Below are 17,887 nucleotides of genomic sequence, written 5' to 3'. Positions count from 1 at the left end.
TATTATTTTATCTGCCAGTTTATAGAACTATCTATCCTTCTACCATGTCCACAGTCAAATTTCCACTCCATTTTTTGGTTATTAGCTTCAGTAACTATTAATATATTCTTTAATTTTGTTTCAGCTTTTTCTTTTCTTTCTTTTTTTTTTTTTTTTTCCAGAGAGAGAGTGAGAGTGTGCATGTATGCGCAGGGGAGGGGCAGAGGGAGAGGTAGAGACTCCATGTTCAGCCCTGAGCCCAACGTGGGGCTCAATGCCACCACCCTGAGATCATGACATGAGCCAAAACCAAGAGTTGGATGCTTAACTGACTGAGCACCCAGGCACCCTACTCCATTTCAGTTTTCTTGATTCTCTACCATTACGTATTCTGTTCCTTCTACCTGGATCCTCTTATCCCTACAAGTCATTTGTTAGCACCTGCTAAACTTTCAGGCCTCAATTCCATTACATGCACTAACAAGCCTTCCCTGACCCCCAAAGAAGTCAGAGGCCATGTAATGCGTTCCTGTTGCAGGCACTGTTTTCTCTAACACGGTATCTCTCCCACTGCAGGGAATGCCTGTTTGCCTGTCTATCTGGTGTGCTGTCATATCTAAAACCTCTATCTGATGCAGGGTTTGTACAAAGCAGGGAGCAGGAACCACCTGCTAAATAAATCACTGACCTGTGTGAGAGAGCATGATGATTGAGTTGAATCCTCTGGACTATGCAACTCCATGAAAATTATATTAAAACAGAATGGCATTTCATAAATTAAGAAAAATGTAATTTTGAACACCAAATTAATATGGCACCACTCAGAAAAATACTAATAATTCAAAATTAGTTCACTGCGCCATGCCATCTCCAAAACTGTCACGTAAAATGATGCAAATGTCACTAGAAAAGGATAGTGACAGTACCTTCCAAATGGCAAGGAGAGTGGCCATACTGTAGTAGGAACTACATGTGGTCTGAAATCAAGAGACCAGAGCTCTCATAATCTGGCTTCTGAATCTAGTCACTAGCTCTGAGATGATTACTTCTCTGGATAATAAGAACCCCTTTACTACCAAAATGCTGGAATTTTATGAATTTAAAGATGCTGGAAAGATGGAAGTTGTGGCAGCAAAACCTTTGAATCTCTTCAAATCCCAACATAAAAACAAGGCAACTAGATCTCAAAACCAAAAATCCATGGGCAGGATATACTATAAAACTAAGTGACAAGATAGCAATAAAGAACCTCAAGATAGGAGCACGCAGGGACACAAGATCTATCGGTATCTACTACCTGCATGCTATCGGCATCTAGGCAAGAGAAAGAAAAGGGAAGCAACAGGGCAAGTGAACCCCAAAGGAGCCCACAGGAAGTCTGACCAATGTGAGGACATAACTAAAACGGGGATGGTTCCGCCCACTTCAGTAATTGGTGGGTGTGAGGAGGGCTCCTTGGGAAGCGCTGGCCTTCCAGGCTTCCCTTCCAGGAGGGGATCCTACACTACGGAGAAACCTCTAACACAGGAGTCAAAAACTGAGCAAGATAGGAATAAGAAGAGAGGAAGGGGGAAAAAAAAGGCCCAGATAAGAACAGGGTAAGAGCATAGGGCCAGGAAATCAGAGAGCAAGCCACCAGCAGAAGAGTGAGCTGTGGGGAGTAAGACAAACTACCCTAGACCAGGCCTTCCTCTGAAAGTTCAGGAAAACTCATTTCACATGAAAAATAGCAACAGCAAAGTATCAAGGTCAAATGCCACACAAAGTTATCATGCAAAAAAAGAAAATAAGGAGAATAACATTTTAGACAACAAAGGCAAATCGGAAAGACATGTTCACGGATCAGATCAAAATTTAACCTTTTATTTCAATATGAGCTAAAAGATGTTAATAAAATGACACAAGCCATAAACTGACAAAATAAATTAGAAATGAAGTGACATGATTCAGGAAAGAACTTTTAAAAAAATCATTTCAGAAATAAAGACTGTATTAGAACACAAGAATGAATAAACACAACAGATACTATCTTAAAAGAAACAACAGATTAAAGAGGAAAATTTCCTAATAAAAAAGAAATTAAAGATAAAAAGGGTTTGAAAGTTGCAAAGGGACTAGGCAACAGAGCTGCAATATACAGCTAATAGGAATCTCAGAAGAAGAAAAAAATCAAAGCAATTATTAAAAATTATACAATTGAAAAAACTCCCTAAGTTAAAAGAAACAATTTCTAGAACCAAATACTGAGAGCATACTGGGTACCTGAGAATAACAATCCAGAGTGACTAACTCTTCAACATATTCTAGTAAAATTACTGGGCTTTATTTTAAAAGGTTAGTGGGGAGCCTTTGGGCATCTAGGAAAAACAGCGACTTCTTAGGTAATGGCTGATTCCAGATCTGGGGCAGGAAATGTACAAGATGGTCCTGGAACTATTGTCACACCAAATAGTAAGGAAGCTATCAAAGTCTGCCAGGTGCCAGGTCACATTAAAAGCACTCAGGAGCCAATTTGAAGAGGCTCCCACTGACTGTAGATGGGACAATGTGAGCTTTAAACAGGATAATAATTGCAACTGACTGAAATCCATCAAATATATTAAAATCTATAAATTCATAATAATATGTAAAAAACCTCTAATCAGTTGCCATTGGAGGATGATAAGGAATCAATTTATCATCTTGATAAAGAAAATGGTACTCATCTTGCCTTCCCTGTATGAACTATTATCACTGAGTAGCCAAATAATAGATGAAAGGAAGCATCACTTCAAAAAGTATTCCAACTAATAAAAAATAAATCCTAGACTATCACCATTTGTAACCACCAATGAACCAGGAGATCTATGCAATGAACATGAATAACTGCTGCCCTCATCAACAAAGACACGATGTGCCTTCTTAGGAAAAAACATAGCATCACTGCTAGTCTCACCAAAGGGATCAAACACAATTTGATCAAGCCTCTGGATCCAGCTGCCAATTTGCAGGAAATACATAGAGCTGAGGAACATATACAACTTAACCATAAATTTGAGATCAGTAAAATCTAGGCTGTGGGTATTGAATAGGTCAAATGACCTTGGTCTCTCAATGATAATCTATATTTTCAATCTAGTGGGCCCAGAATTGGTACTATAATGGTTAATTCTATGTACTGACTAGACTAGATCATGAGGTACCCAGGTTTTTGATCAAACTTTATTGATGTGTCCGTGAGGGTATTCCCATGTGAGGTTAGCCTTTGAATTGGTAGACAGACACAGAACTGCCCTCCTCACTGCGAGTGGGCAACATTCAATAAGCCGAGGCCTCATGGAATAAAAGGTTGGAGGAACGGAGAACTCACGCTTTGACTGCTGCAGCCAAGACAGCAGTCTTACCCAGCCCTTGGACTGGACCTAAACCATCAGCGCTCCTGGTTCTCAGGCCTTCAGACCCAAATTAGGAATTCTATCACCAGCTTTCCTGGGTCACTAGCTTGTAGGTAGCAGATTGTGGGACTTTACAGTCCCTACAATCACGAGTCAATTTCTTATATTAGATATCAATATAGAGAAAGAGATTGATACCGATATCTTTTTATCTCCCATTGGTTGTTTCTCTGGAGAACCTTCATTAATACAGATATCTCATAACCATTTGCAGCTTAGATTTTATTTGATTGATATACATCTTTGAATGTATATCAACAGCACTAGTTGTTGAACAGCACTAGTCAATGGAATTTGACTTCCAAGGTATTATTAAAAACTGAAGAATTACTTTAGAGTCATTTCAAAAAAAGTCCAGGACCACTTCTATATAAACATAGGAAAACCAATGACATGTTCCGATGTAGTAGCTGACTGCAGAATCTAATATCCATAACTGCTTTTCTTAACTAGACTTCTTTTCCTTCCACTTGCATTTCCTCAGCTATGATGAAGTTGCAGAAACACTGTGATGCACATGTTCAAGGCTGTTCTCCTAGTGGAAGGAATGGGCTGATCTGTGCCTCTCTTACTGTGTCTATGTCTGGTTCCTGAGCGGTCAATGATGTCTGGCCAGGTTAACAGCCACAGAACAGCATTTTCCCCTCAACTAAGTTAACCAAACATCCAAGATAATTATACAAAGGACCCTGAATTCATTAGGAGTATTCTCCAATCAACTCCATCTAGACTTTAAAATTTACACAAAACAACCCATGATGTTTTCTTTCTTTCTTTTTTTTTTTTAATTTTTATTTATTTATGATAGTCACAGAGAGAGAAAGAGAGAGAGGCAGAGACATAGGCAGAGGGAGAAGCAGGCTCCATGCACCGGGAGCCCGATGTGGGATTCGATCCCGGGTCTCCAGGATCGCGCCCTGGGCCAAAGGCAGGCGCCAAACCGCTGCGCCACCCAGGGATCCCTCCCATGATGTTTTCTAACATCACAGAAAACATTTCATTTTCATTTCATTTTGGAAAAGGTTTTTAAAACATGTTTTGGCTAAATTATGCCAACCTGAAGATGACCCAGAATAAGAGACCATGGCTTCAGGCAAACTAAATATATTCCAATACACAGAGTGGAATGAGTCACAGCTACCTCCAAAAGAATAAACACAAATGGCTAAAAAGGACAGCTGACTGGAACTTATGTATGAGTTACCTCAGAAATGTTTTTGTCAGTTTCTTTCCTTTTTTCTTCCAATTTCCTTTCGATGCCTACAATTCCTACAGCTCTTATTCTTCCTGGCTGAAAAAAGTAGAAAACACAACATACAAAATAGGAAGGACACACTCTTTTGCAGCCCACCACAATGTTTTTTCAATGGCAGAAAGGGACTGACAAAGAACCAAAGAAAACCAGCATATGATTACATCTAGTTTCCTTTCAAAATATGTCAGTTTCTCGTCATACATAATGATCTTCAAATCATTATTTTAAGAAAAATTGAACATACATTAACTGGCATATTTTACTCTGTATTTTAGTTATAAATTAAATTCGTATCTGTTCTTTGGCAAGCTATTATACTTCTATCAGATTTAAAAACATTTTTTTTTTGTATCAGATATTTAATAGGGTTTCAAACATGTAAGAAATTGTAGTTAAAATCTTGGTATTTGATAGTTATTATACAAACTACTTTCACACATTTGAGTACCTATCTATAGTTGGTGGTTAATTTAGACTGGCCTGAAAACATCACTCAGAGACACTGTCTGTTCTCTCAGATGCCACAATGATTATAAAGGACAGAATGCAGTGAATGGAATCTAACATCTACCACCCCAAGAATGACTCTGGTGAGTAGTCATTATTTTTGCTAAGTGTCTACTATCTGCAGAGCACTAAATTAGGTTCTATGAAAATAAATCTTTAATCAGAATATCATCATCGTTTCTGGCAAGTTCTATAATCACAGAAATCTTTTCCCTTAATGAAGATACAAGTACAGAACGGAAAATAACTATTAAGAAACAGTTGCAACAATACCTGGGGTCCTCTATTTGTTTGCAATGACTGGGAAACTGGCATATTCTCCCATCTTCTCTGTGTCATTTCCTCAGATAAACGCCTGTAAAACTGTGGTCCACACACACTTTAAATGAGTCAGTCAGGTTACAGTATCCTCATACAAATCATTCCTTAACATTTCTTTAGTTGAAAAGGTCTGTTCAGTCATCTTGCAACAAACCTAGAACTCTCAGGGACATCAAAAGAAACCAAAGGAAGTTCTTTTCTTGGATCAGCTTCAGAAAGCACAAAGGGGGAAAAAAAAAAAGAAAGAAACTGACCTTCTATATAAACTGAGCTATTCTCAACAAAGAGATGAATGACATTGAATAAATAGACTTACTTTAAACAATCCCACATACGTGGATTGTTTTCAATCTATAGCGAAACAGATACAGTGCCAAGAAAAATATACAACCATTATTCATGAAGGAAGCAGAGAATATTTTGTCTGGTGAAAACGTGAAGCCAGAAATTAAGGCCAAAACATCCCTACACTCACAAAAAAATCAACTACATTGTTTAACTACAGTGAAAATGACTTCAGTTAGTCACTTATATTTGCTTAGCGCCTACTGTGTGAAGAGCACTGGGTGAAGTGCCATATAAAAAACCCACGTAAATAATTTAGGGTATCAATGGGGAAATAAACACACTTGTAAATATCTGAAGAATACTTATACAGCGACTTACTAATCAGAACGTGTAAACTATCATACGATGGACTAAGTACATAAGTGATTAGATTTGTGTGGCGTCAAGGAAGAAAGACTTCCTGACTTAAGGCTGGTGAGCTATTAGATACTGAGATAGTGTCACATTTCACTGCATTATACTCTGCCTCTTTAACTAAGCCACTGAAAAATTTACTAGTAGCCTAATGGCATGACTTACTGTATTTCTAGCTTCTGCTTTTTCCTTGGGACCACACCCTCCTGTTTCCTGTTCCCAAAACTTAAACTTCATATTTTCTACTGATAAGGCTTAAGATATCATAAAAATTTTATTGAAAAATATGGTGAAACCTGGTATGTTGTACAATATCAATTTACAGCATATTAACAAAGAACAACAAAAACAAAAACGAGGATATGCTTCCTACCTCAATCTGGCCATGTTCTTTGAAGGATAGTTTGATGTAGGAGTTCTTACTACTCTGGAACGGACCAGGTTCTTTGTTGGATGGAGGTGGGTGAAGATGAACCACTATTTTGGCACTGAAGTATAAATGTAGTGAATTTAATTACCTTTTAAGAATCACTAATTCTATTTTCATAACCTTTAATATATCTCAATTCACTTTTAAAACTCATGTATAAACAAAGGACATCCTGAAAGGAATCCTTTTAAACTCTGTATTAATTCAGTATTAATGAATCTTTCAAAAATACCTCTACTTACAACTTCTAAACTATGATCCAAAAAGTTCAAGTTACTAGCTCTATAGATTATTTAAAACTGTGGTTTCAAAAAATAAGTTCAAAATGAGTTTTCAAAATTTGGGATAGTTCATTATTTTGGTTTATGATTAGGGCTTTCCATGTACAGAGTCATCCCTGAGGTTACCAGGGGACCTATAATTTCTGCCAAAGCATACTACTCTACTCATTTAAAAACAAACTATGGGGATCCCTGGGTGGCGCAGCGGTTTGGCGCCTGCCTTTGGCTCGGGGCATGATCCTGGAGGCCTGGGATCGAATCCCACGTCGGGCTCCCTGCATGGAGCCTGCTTCTCCCTCTGCCTGTGTATCTGCCTCTCTGTCTCTCTCTGTGTAACTATCATGAATAAATAAATAAAATCTTTAAAAAAAAAAAATAAAAAAAAAAATAAAAACAAACTATGAAAACTTATCTGTGCAAAACTGGCCAACTGACATTTTATTAAAACACCATCTAAAACTAACATTCTACAGTATCATTTTTGGAAAATGCTGCTCAATCAATAGCATGATCTAGAAGATAATCCAACAGCAAAAAGAATTCTCAAAATACTGCTGCTCTGGAAACACAAACTACCAAAATCTCTATGACTACCATTATCTTCTGTGCTATTAAAAATACCACTATATTTGTTCAGTTTCATAAGCCCCTTTCCTCTTCCTCCCCCCAAACACCTGTTCAATAAATAATCTTCTTCCAAAATTAGCAAAACCAAAAACCTCAATCAAAATACTTTGGATACGCAGCTTAGAGCTTTTTCTTTATGATCACATTATAGATTCATCCATTTATTGCTCTATTTTGTTTAGGCCCCTATGACTGCCCAAATGTCACTGTCAAATTGAAATACCATGTGTGGGGCCTCCTCAGTGTAATAAATGCTTTGGTTATTAAACTGGGGCCAGACTTGTAAGGCTTCTTCACCTATTCCTTTGTGGTGAACTTCTTTAAATGAGGTGAGCAAATAAACTATGCAAGCACAGTAACAGGACTGTTTGAAATGAACTGTCAAGGAGGGCAACAAAATACGACAATTAGGCTAAGGTGAACAAGCAAAGCAGTACCCAACTGATTTTTAAAACTGAGAAGCCTGGGCCCTACTATCAGATTTTGTCAAAGGAAACTCAATGAAGAACTAAAGATTACAATACAAAATGAAGTTTAAAAATCCCAAAGTCAGCATAAATGATCCAGGCCAGTTTTTAAATATATTCTTTTGCAGGTGATTGGATTACCATATTTCAAGTTTAAAAACTCCCCAATCAAAGAAGCATCTTGGGTTGAGACAAGTTAAAAGGTGATACTATATGTGCAACTCTGAATCAATGAAATATGGTAATTGCTGAGAACTAAAGAGAATATTTGAGAAAAATTAACCTGATACATTATTAAATTCTTCCTCACTGGAGATGTTTAAAAATAAGACACTAGTGGGAAGGTAAATATTTTATATAATTTTTGTCATACAATTTAGGTTTCCTTGGGACACAGCAGAAGAACATTCAAATGATCTGGAGCACCTTCCAGTTTTACTTTGTAGAACTTAAGGTAATATACACAAATATCAAATCATTATGTTATACACCTGAAACTCATACAATATTATTTCTAACTGAACCTCCATTTAGAAAAAAAAGAACTTAGTAAGATGGAAAAAAGTGACAAGAGGAAAAACAGAAACTGGAGAAATAGTCTCCTCTAAACACCTAAGCCTTTATTAATCTTTTTAAAACATCAGTTTCTTTTATGTTAAATAAGCAATCTTTCATGCTACCTACAACATTCTGATTAAGGCATGCATTGCATTTCCAGGGAAGTTCAACATTTGTTTCACCTCTACTGAAATAACTATATTAAAGTTCAAAATGGGCCCACATGGAAAAAAAAAATCTGATCAGCAATATTTGTTCATAAGTTGCCCTCAATTACATGTACTTAAAATATAAAGCCAGAATTTTTAACATACTTGATTAAAAGAAATATTTTAACATGTGGCTTTAAACGAGGGTGATCACATATCCTGGTTTGCTTAAAACTGTCTCATTTTATGCTTCCTTGGTCCAATTATAAACAGCACCCCCATGGCACCTGGGTGGCTCAGCTGGTTAAACACCAGACTCTTGGTTTCAGCTCAGGTCACGATCTCAGGGGTCATGGGATCAAACGCTGAGTCCTAGCTCTACACTGGGCTCCAAGTTCAGTGGGAAGTCAGCTTGATAGACTCTCTGCCTCTGCCCGTCCCCCTACACATGTGAGTGCACCCATTCTCTCTCTCAAATAAATAAATCTTAAAAATAAAATAAAAAACAGTGCCTCCTGTTACTACTATAAACATCCCAATTTGGACAATAACTATCATGATACTCTATTTAACACTGATACCTGAAAAAGTCAACGTGTAGAAAATTAATGATCAACTAGAAATAGGAGTAAAGTCAGTCATTTTTCTCAGATGAATCACTTCTGATTTTAAGTACTAGATACACAGACACATCAAAGCGAAGGTCTCTGGAAATACATGCAATGACAGCTGCCCAACATTTATTTATTTTGACCCAAGGATACTATAGCAAACCTTAATGCTTGATTTGTGCTGTAAGAATGACTTCCATTTATCCCTGAGTTTAATGTAGGAAACGTCTTCTTAGGGGAGCTCCTGACCAATGATTATAAATAATAGTTTAGATTATTACAATCTAATTGTACAATCATTAGATTCACTCACAAACAGGCAGTCATGGCACAGCAGTAACTCTACTGAGTTAATAATGACAGCTTGACTGGAACATTTTTGTGAATCAAGACTGCACTGTAGACACCTCACCTTTTTCCAATTCCAGCTGCCTGTTCTTCAATGAACACAATTTGGGAAAGAAGAATGGCCATGCAGCACTCCTAGAAGGAAACCACACAAAACAGGATTCATAAGACTCTTTGTCAGAAACCTTGGTTTTATAGTATTTAAGAGTGTCGTATACTTTTGAGGTACTTAATAATAAAACAATTTTAAAAATCATAAAATGACTTTATTCCTTAAATAAGCTGAAGGAAAAATGGAATGAAAACAGTACTGCGGTGGCATTTAGCTGCATAGAAAAACAGAAGAGGTTTATTTTTTTAAAGATTTTATTTATTTATTCACGAGAGACACAGAGAGAGGCAGAGACAGAAGGAGAAGCAGGCAGGGAGCCCGATGTGGGACTCGATCCCGGGGCAACGGGATCACGACCTGAGCTGAAGGCAAATGCTCAAACGTTGAGCCACCCAGGCGTCCCAACATAAGAGGTTTAAAAGCCACTGTAACTACCAAACCAAAAAAAGAACAGAACAGGTAAATCAAAACAACTTTAAGGAGTGTGCTATACAGGTGATTTCTTTTTAAATTTTCTGTATTTCATTCACCATGTTTAACAGAAAATACTGATATAGGTTCCCTTTATTAGCACATTTATTTTTAAGTTATTATAAATGACTGGCATTTAATAGGTCTAAGGGTTTCTAAATTAGTCTCTTTATATGATAATCAAAAAAATTATACTAAGATTAATTTATAAATGTTTTAAGGATACCTATCCTTCCAACAAAGACTTCTTTCCTAAATGTATACTTCTTTTAAAAAAATTAGACACCATTAATAGGTGTAGGTATGTATTACCAACGAGGATAATACCACCACTAAGGGAACACAGACTGATTCTTGGGGGCCAAAGAGAGTCAGATTTTGCAATAATTAGTGGCCTTTCAAAAAGCCTCAGTACAGGGGCACTTAGGTGGCTCAGTCGATTAAGCATTTGCCCTCAGCACAGGTCACATGATCCCAGGGACCTGGGATCAAGTTCCGTGGGCTCCCTGCTCATCAGGGAGTCTGCTTCTCCTTTTCTCCCTGCCCTTCCCCCTGCTTGTGCTCTCTATTAAATAAAATATTTAAAAAAAAACACACAACAACAAAAAACCAAAGAGCCTCAGTACAGTATATAGTTTGCCTATAAAATTAAAATTTCATGGTGAAGGGTGCAGCAATTATGAAAATAAAATAGATTGTTTATTTTACTTGGCAACACTGAAATTTACATACACATACACTTTGAAGTTAAGCTCTTTGGAATAAAAATAGCTTTATATATAAACTTGTTCTCTCTTCCTAGAAATGAAAAAACAAGGAGTTTTCTCCTCTTGCTGAGTGACTTAGAGGCTATTCTTCTCAATACCTAGGTAAAAGCATGTACTCCCCTGCAGACCTATCCTTCAGATTTTCAGAATCAGGTTACTCTGAGGATCCCTGACAACAAATGGTTTGTTGTTGTTCCCATTACACATAAAACATTCAGGTATAGGGTATATTCTCACTAGGGTTTAAAAACAGGAGTGAGAGCAGCCCGGGTGGCTCAGCGGTTTAGCACTGCCTTCAGCCCAGGGCCTGATCCTGGAGACCCAGGATGGAGTCCCACATCGGGCTCCCTGCATGGAGCCTGCTTCTCCCTCTGCCTGTGTCTTTGCCTTTCTCTGTCTCTCATGAATAATAAAATCTTTAAAAAAAAAACAAACAAACAGGAGTGACCATGATTCTCACTCTATTCAGCAAATGTGGGACAACCCCGAAGTCCTCTACCTGTACTCCATTCAGAGAGATCACATGAGACACGTTCTTTTAACATTCTGAAAATGGAAATTTATTACATTTTTTAGTTAAGAAAGAAAGAGATAAGGGACCTCAGTGATTTAAAACCTAGAACAGATTAAAAAAAAAACCTTTATCTTACATGGTTTTTCTGATCTCTCCAAATTAGTCGGTGTGTACTGAGAAGGAGGGTGCCAGCATCAAATTTTATCTAGAAAGAGAAGGTCATCACAAAACATTAATGATGTATATCAATGTGGTTCAGATTTTCTTCCTCATGAATTACACAATAGTAAGTTAATCGTAAAAACATTTGAGAATTAGGCTTACCACAAATTAAGGAGAAACAATGCTACACACTTCATAAGCCATATATGTCTTGTGTGTGTGTATGGTTCAGTAGTTGAGCGTCTGCCTTCGGCTCAGGGCGTGATCCCCGGGATCAAGTCCCGCACACACATATATGTACAGCCTTAATAAAATTATGAAAAAAAATCGCAAACAACCTAGATGTGTAAAAACAGGCTAGTGGTTAAGTCAAGTATGATACACTCATACTGTGGAATCCATACAGACGTTAAAAAAGAATGAGGAAGAACTATATGGACTATCATAGAATTCTACAAGAGTCAGCGGACAAAAGCAAGCAACTTTACAGCATATCACATAGAATGTAATTGGATAGATAATCTCCATATACCCCAAAATACATTGTGAGATATATGCATTCTGATTCAGTTGTTAAAATGTGGAGTGAAGGGGTGAGAATGGGCATTTAGAATTGATGAAATATGGTAAATTCTCCACATAGATTAAGTGAAAAGAAAAAAGCAAGATTCAGAACTTTGTATGCATAGTATTATTACAAATTTGCATTTTAAAAAAGGAAATACAATCTACTTTATACAAATATCTATGCATGATACATATGCACAGTTCTCCAGAATGATGCCCTGGTAGCCTCTAAGGGGTTACTGAGTGACAAAGAGACAAAGGTGAAACGGAGATTTTAACTGTAGACTTTTTGGGCTTTGGGGACTTTTGTCATGGGATCATGTCACCTACTCAAAATAAAAATGTAATAAAGTGTAAAAATTATTTTTAGGGACGCCTGGGTGGCTCAGTAGTTGAGCGTCTGCCTTCGGCTCAGGGCATGATCCCTGGGATCGAGTCCCACATTAGGCTCTCTGCGAGGAGCCTGCTTCTCCCTCTGCCTATGTCTCTGCCTTCTCTCTGTGTCTCTCATGAATGAATGAATGAATGAATGAATGAATAAAATCTTTAAAGAAAAGAAAGCTATCTTTAAAAAATAAAAAATATTTTAACTATAATACAATCACACACACAAAAAATGCCATCTATGTCTTTAGGACCAAACCCTTAATCCTCATCATTTATTACTATGCATTGAAAATTATATAAAATAAGCAAATTTTAGAGCTGAAACCCAAGAGATAAGATATCAAATCCCTTCATTTGCGTTAAGATCAAGAAATATATTGGAAGCTTCTATTAACTCTAATTACTAGGAAGTAGAATTTGTCCTATGGTAGGACTTACTTGTATCCTTTTCTAAGGAGTAATTAGTTATTTCAAAAGTTAAAAGTTGGTCCCATTTTAAGGCTACCTTGCAAGACAAATTCAGAGAGGGAAGAGAAGGTGCGTGCAAGATGGGTGAAGGGGAGTGAGATTTAAGGGCTTCCAGTTACAGAAGGAATGTCATGGGAACAAAAGGAATATGATCAATGATACCAGATTCACATTAGGACAGGTGGTGGCTACAGTTGTGGTGAACCCAGCATAGTACATAAACCAGTCAAATCGCCCCAAACTAATAGAACATTGTGTGTCAACTACACTCAAAATTTAAAAATCCTTTAATTAAAAGAGAATGACTTCAAAGGAAAGCATTATCACTAGGGTCCAGTTTATCAGAAATAATCCTTTGGAATTTAAAATAATGTGGTTAAAAATAAATAAATAAATAAAAGAATGTGGTTACAAATGTCTATCACATGAATAACCAATTAGAACATTGTTATATTTCATTCTTAAGTAAAAATAATCATAAATTTAATTAAGTATGCAAATTGAGATTTAATATATTACAAGATACTCATGATATTAACAAATTCAAAAGTAGGTTTCAAAGTAGTTTACATAGCATGATTATACACACAGCCACAAACACATAGAGAATGTGCCAAGAGTAACTGTTTATGGGTAGCAGGATTACTATTATTTCAAGTTTCTTCTTTTGGCTTGTCCATATTTAACAACTTTATTATTTGTTTAGTAAAAAAATTTAAAAATTGTTAGAAACATATATAACAATTTCCTGTAATCTGGAGTGTGTATAAATTTTTTGTTAAGTCAAACATACACAGAAATACTGTTTCTGTCAGAAAAACTCTTTGTATAATCGATAAGCAGTACAGTTTTAATATGAATTTTAAAAAAATTTTTTTAAGAGCAAGGTATGACTGTAGTAGCAATATGTTAGTAATCATCAATATGGTTATAAGCTTTAGTGATAAGAGACCTAATGAACTATCTAGTCTAAAAAACTCTGTTAAGAGATCATTCCACAAAACTATTTCAACACCTCAGAGAAAACACTTGATGAATTCCATGTTTTCTACAAAATTGGAAGTAAAGGGGATCCGTGAGTGGCTCAGCGGTTTAGCACCTGCCTTCGGCCCAGGGCATGATCCTGGAGTCCCGGGATTGAGTCCCACATCAGGTTCCCTGCATTGAGCCTGCTTTTCCCTCTGCCTGTGTCTCTGCCTCTCTCTGTGTGTCTCTCATGAATAAATAAATAAAATCTTTAAAAAAATAAAAATAATAATAATAAAAAATCAGAAGTAAAACATACATACTCCTGGCACTTGATTCAGTCTGGCTTCAAATGTTTATAGCAAAACCAAATTAATTGAGCTTTTGAGACTTTAAAAACCTCTTTTTTGTCAATGAGTAAGATTTCCCCTTTACAAAAAACAAATATTTTATCAACTTGAGAGTACATGTTACATTACAGCATAACAGTTCTGATTAAGAAAATGCACTTTCTTTTACCGAAATTCCAGCATAGGGGTGTGAACTTAAAGCTGAAGGCAGAGTATATTCCATTGCTATGTTAATTAACAATGTGCAAACATAAAATGCTGCTGCTTTAAGTCAAGAAATTGTGTAATACTTCCCTTCAGGGATTCCAAGGGATTATGAGCTAAACCTGATAGACAAGTTTAGGCTGGTTTACTCCTGCCACTCAGAGCTAGAATAATTTTAACTACTTAAAGGTTGATCTAATGTAGACATGTGCTGGATAAGCTCTTACCCTGTTTTATTATTTAGCATTTTTCTGTTTTATAACAGAAATTATTATTTTATAATAATACACAGAAAATTTGGGAAAAAATTTAAGTCTAAAAAAGAAAATGAAATCACTCATAATCATACCAGCCAGAGTGTATGTGTATATACCCACACACATATATACATATGCGTACATATGTGTGCATGTGTAAATAATGTTTAAATAAAATGAAGTCATCATATTTATAGTTTTATAACTTGCTGTTTTTCAATTGGTGGCCCTTCATTAGCAAGCCCTCATGTTGATTAAGGCCTGTCATATTTAATTAACTAAACCCTTTGGTGGACATTCAGATTGCTCCCAATTTTCTCTCTATGTAATAATGTAGAATATATATATATAAATGCTGAGATGAGCATCCTCATTCATTATATTTTTATGTATCTCTGATTATTTCTCAAGGGTAAATTCCTAAAAGTGAAAGAGCTAGATGAAAGAAAATAGACGTTTTCTAAGTCTCCTGGAATATGCTGCCAACCTAACAACTTTATTATACATTACTAACCTGCTTTCATTTTATTTTTAAATTAGCTGAGGCTATAGAAGCTTCTGTGGATTTAAACAAATGACCTGTCTATGCTGCTTAAGAAAACAACATACTATCCAGCCATAAGGGGCCCATGAAAACTATGCCTGTAGAAACAAGCAAGCACACATTTATTCTCATGAGACACGTGGGTGTTTGGGCAGTGGGAAAAGCAGTACCGTGGTTCCACCCAATACTACGTGTGTGACCTCAGGTCACAGTTTTCTCTCTTTTTTTTTTTTTAAGATTTTATTTATTTGTTTATGAGAGACACAGAGAGAGATGCAGACACAGGCAGAGGGAGAAGCAGGCTCCCTGCGGGAAGCCCGATGTGGGACTCGATCCCGGGACCCTGGGATCATGCCCTGAGCCAAAGGCAGGCGCTCAATGGCTGAGCCACCCAGGTCCCCAGCAAGTCACTAAGAGTTATTTTCTCATCCATAAAGTATCTCATATGTCCACTGAGAGGATTAAATGAGGTTATATGTAAAGCTCCTGGCACATAGTAGGTGCTCAAATTATTCAAGGCCTTTTTTTTTTTTTTTTTAATGTATTTTACACCCACAATGAGCCAAAAGATACATGAACAAGTAAGGCACACTTTCTGCCCTCCAGGGGCGTCCACCTGTCTAGTAGACAGCCATATGCACACTTGCCTGAGGAATGTGTTGGGATGCAAAGCCATGAAGGCTAAGTAGACTGGACTGGAATGCCCTAGACCAAGGGAGCCAGTGAAAGATACTGAAAGAGGACTTGATCACATCTGGAGGCTGATAAGAGATTCCCAGAATCTTCAGGTAAAGTCTGGAAGCCTTCCAGCAGATGGAAGAAGCCAGGATATGGAGCTTTCCGCGAGGAATCAGCCGAGCCCTCAGCCACACAGGGGACAGCTCAGCCAGTGACCATTAGATGCAGCTCAGCAGGCTTGTCTGAATTCTGCTTCAATTTCAGGACACCTGCATCCCTCCCTCACTACCCTCAGCTTTTACCACAGTTAAGAATTCTTCAGTAGGGCAGCCCCGGTGGCGGTGGCGCAGCGGTTTAGCGCCGCCTGCAGCCCAGGGCGTGATCCTGGAGACCCTGGATGGAGTCCCACGTCAGGCTCTCTGTAATGGTGCCTGCTTCTCCCTCTGCCTGTGTCTCTGTGTGTGTGTGTGTGTGTGTGTGTGTGTGTGTGTGTGTGTGTCTCTGTGAATAAATAAAAAAAGAAAGAATTCTTCAGTAGATCAAAGTGTCTTAACTAAATTTTTCCCAATACCTTTTGATTAATCCTCTGATAACTACATCTACTTGTCCGCTAAAAGTAGTGTGGGATCCCGCAGAAGTGTGACTTCCAGCAGGGGATTGTCTTTAGGGAGTCTTTGAAGGCCAATCTATGATTCTCAGCATTCAATTCTGAGAGGGAGGCATAATCAAACCAGCTGAAAGAGGGGAATTTGATTATGCTTCCCATTTACAAAAGTTCGAAGGTGTTTGAAATGTTCAAACATTTAGCTTGTCAGAAAAACGTTTAGCTAGTCACTCCGACCAAAAGATGCAAACCTAATTTGAGGTCAAGTTCATAAAAGTGCTGAGGCAGGAAATGGAGTAAATCTAAGCAAGTTATTTTAAGAAAAAGACCTTGTCTTGGTCATGGAGGCAACAGGGTACACGGAAAATACCCTCAGGGAGGCAGAACACCTGGGTCCTATGTCACATCAACCGTGCCCCTAGATAGCTGGGTGACCCCTGTCCTCCATGACCTAGGAGGAAGGAAGTCTCAAGCTTCTGCAGGCACCGACCAGGAAAAGCTATGCCTCAAGGAACAAACGCAAAAGTACAGAGACAAGTTTCATTAACAAACCCATGAAGAAGAGATAGCAAGTGAAAACTTCTGGAAACTAAAAATGCTGGTGAACAAGCGGGTTTTTAGCATTCTTCTGATTCCAACTTAAACGTTTCACCCAGAAGGGGTTAGTAGTTTTCCCACAGCCCCCCAGCAGTCTCCACGGCTGACTTGCCTCAGGCTCGTGCGCTCCTTCCTGGCCGACCCAAGCCCCCCTCGGCGTGCACAGAACCCAACTCCTTCCCTGGAGGCCTGCGGACCACTGGCCCCGAGGAGTGAAGGGCCAGACTCTTCCAGGAGGTAAGGCCTGACTGCTTCGGAGAACAGCTGCGGCCAATGCCCGCCGGTCTGTTCAGGGTCAGGTCCACCTCGCACCAACCGCCAGGGCACCTGCTTCTCCTGCACGGAGCACCTCCCTGCTTCCCCCTCCCCCTGGCTTCGCCGGGACGCTGAGGAGGGTCCTTGGGACCTCGGCCCCCGGTCTTCGGGGCCTCCCGCCCCGCCCCGCCCCGGCCCGGCCCGGCCCGGCCCGGCCCGGCCCGAGCCTCGGGGGCGCGCATCTGCCCGCGGGGCGCGGCCTCAGCTGAGGGAGGCGGCTCCGCGCGGTCGCTGGTCGCGGTGGGTCGAGGCCGC

The 17,887-nt window shown here is 38.4% G+C and overlaps 2 protein-coding genes across 16 annotated transcripts in view; one reads left to right on the top strand and one right to left on the bottom strand.

The window, feature by feature from the left end:
- Positions 1-17,887, top strand: part of CKAP2 (cytoskeleton associated protein 2) — a 59,579-nt gene that overhangs the window by 6,585 nt on the left and 35,107 nt on the right. For 2 of the 4 annotated variants that reach the window (XM_077867899.1, XM_077867898.1), the window contains exon 2: positions 5,187-5,258. In XM_077867899.1, the coding sequence (XP_077724025.1) occupies positions 5,222-5,258 (37 nt within the window). In that variant the 5' untranslated portion in view covers positions 5,187-5,221. Of the gene's footprint in view, positions 1-5,186; positions 5,259-17,288; positions 17,555-17,887 lie in introns of those variants that run through there. The other 2 variants (XM_077867903.1, XM_077867901.1) reach the window with 1 other exon arrangement.
- The window catches only part of VPS36 (vacuolar protein sorting 36 homolog), a 47,880-nt gene that overhangs the window by 11,184 nt on the left and 18,809 nt on the right, over positions 1-17,887 (bottom strand). For 7 of the 12 annotated variants that reach the window (XM_077867912.1, XM_077867910.1, XM_077867911.1 and 4 more), the window contains exons 2-6: positions 11,670-11,738; positions 9,734-9,804; positions 6,572-6,686; positions 5,449-5,538; positions 4,618-4,704 (exon numbers count right to left, since the gene is read on the bottom strand). In XM_077867912.1, coding sequence (XP_077724038.1) covers positions 4,618-4,704; positions 5,449-5,538; positions 6,572-6,686; positions 9,734-9,795 — 354 coding nt within the window. In that variant the 5' untranslated portion in view covers positions 9,796-9,804; positions 11,670-11,738. Of the gene's footprint in view, positions 1-4,617; positions 4,705-5,448; positions 5,539-6,571; positions 6,687-9,733; positions 9,805-11,479; positions 11,566-11,669; positions 11,739-17,272; positions 17,385-17,429; positions 17,714-17,887 lie in introns of those variants that run through there. The other 5 variants (XM_077867915.1, XM_077867918.1, XM_077867917.1 and 2 more) reach the window with 4 other exon arrangements.

Source organism: Canis aureus, chromosome 24, assembly GCF_053574225.1.
Source record: "Canis aureus isolate CA01 chromosome 24, VMU_Caureus_v.1.0, whole genome shotgun sequence".
NCBI classification, from domain to species: Eukaryota; Metazoa; Chordata; class Mammalia; order Carnivora; family Canidae; genus Canis; species Canis aureus.
This window is presented reverse-complemented; position numbering and strand designations above follow the sequence as displayed.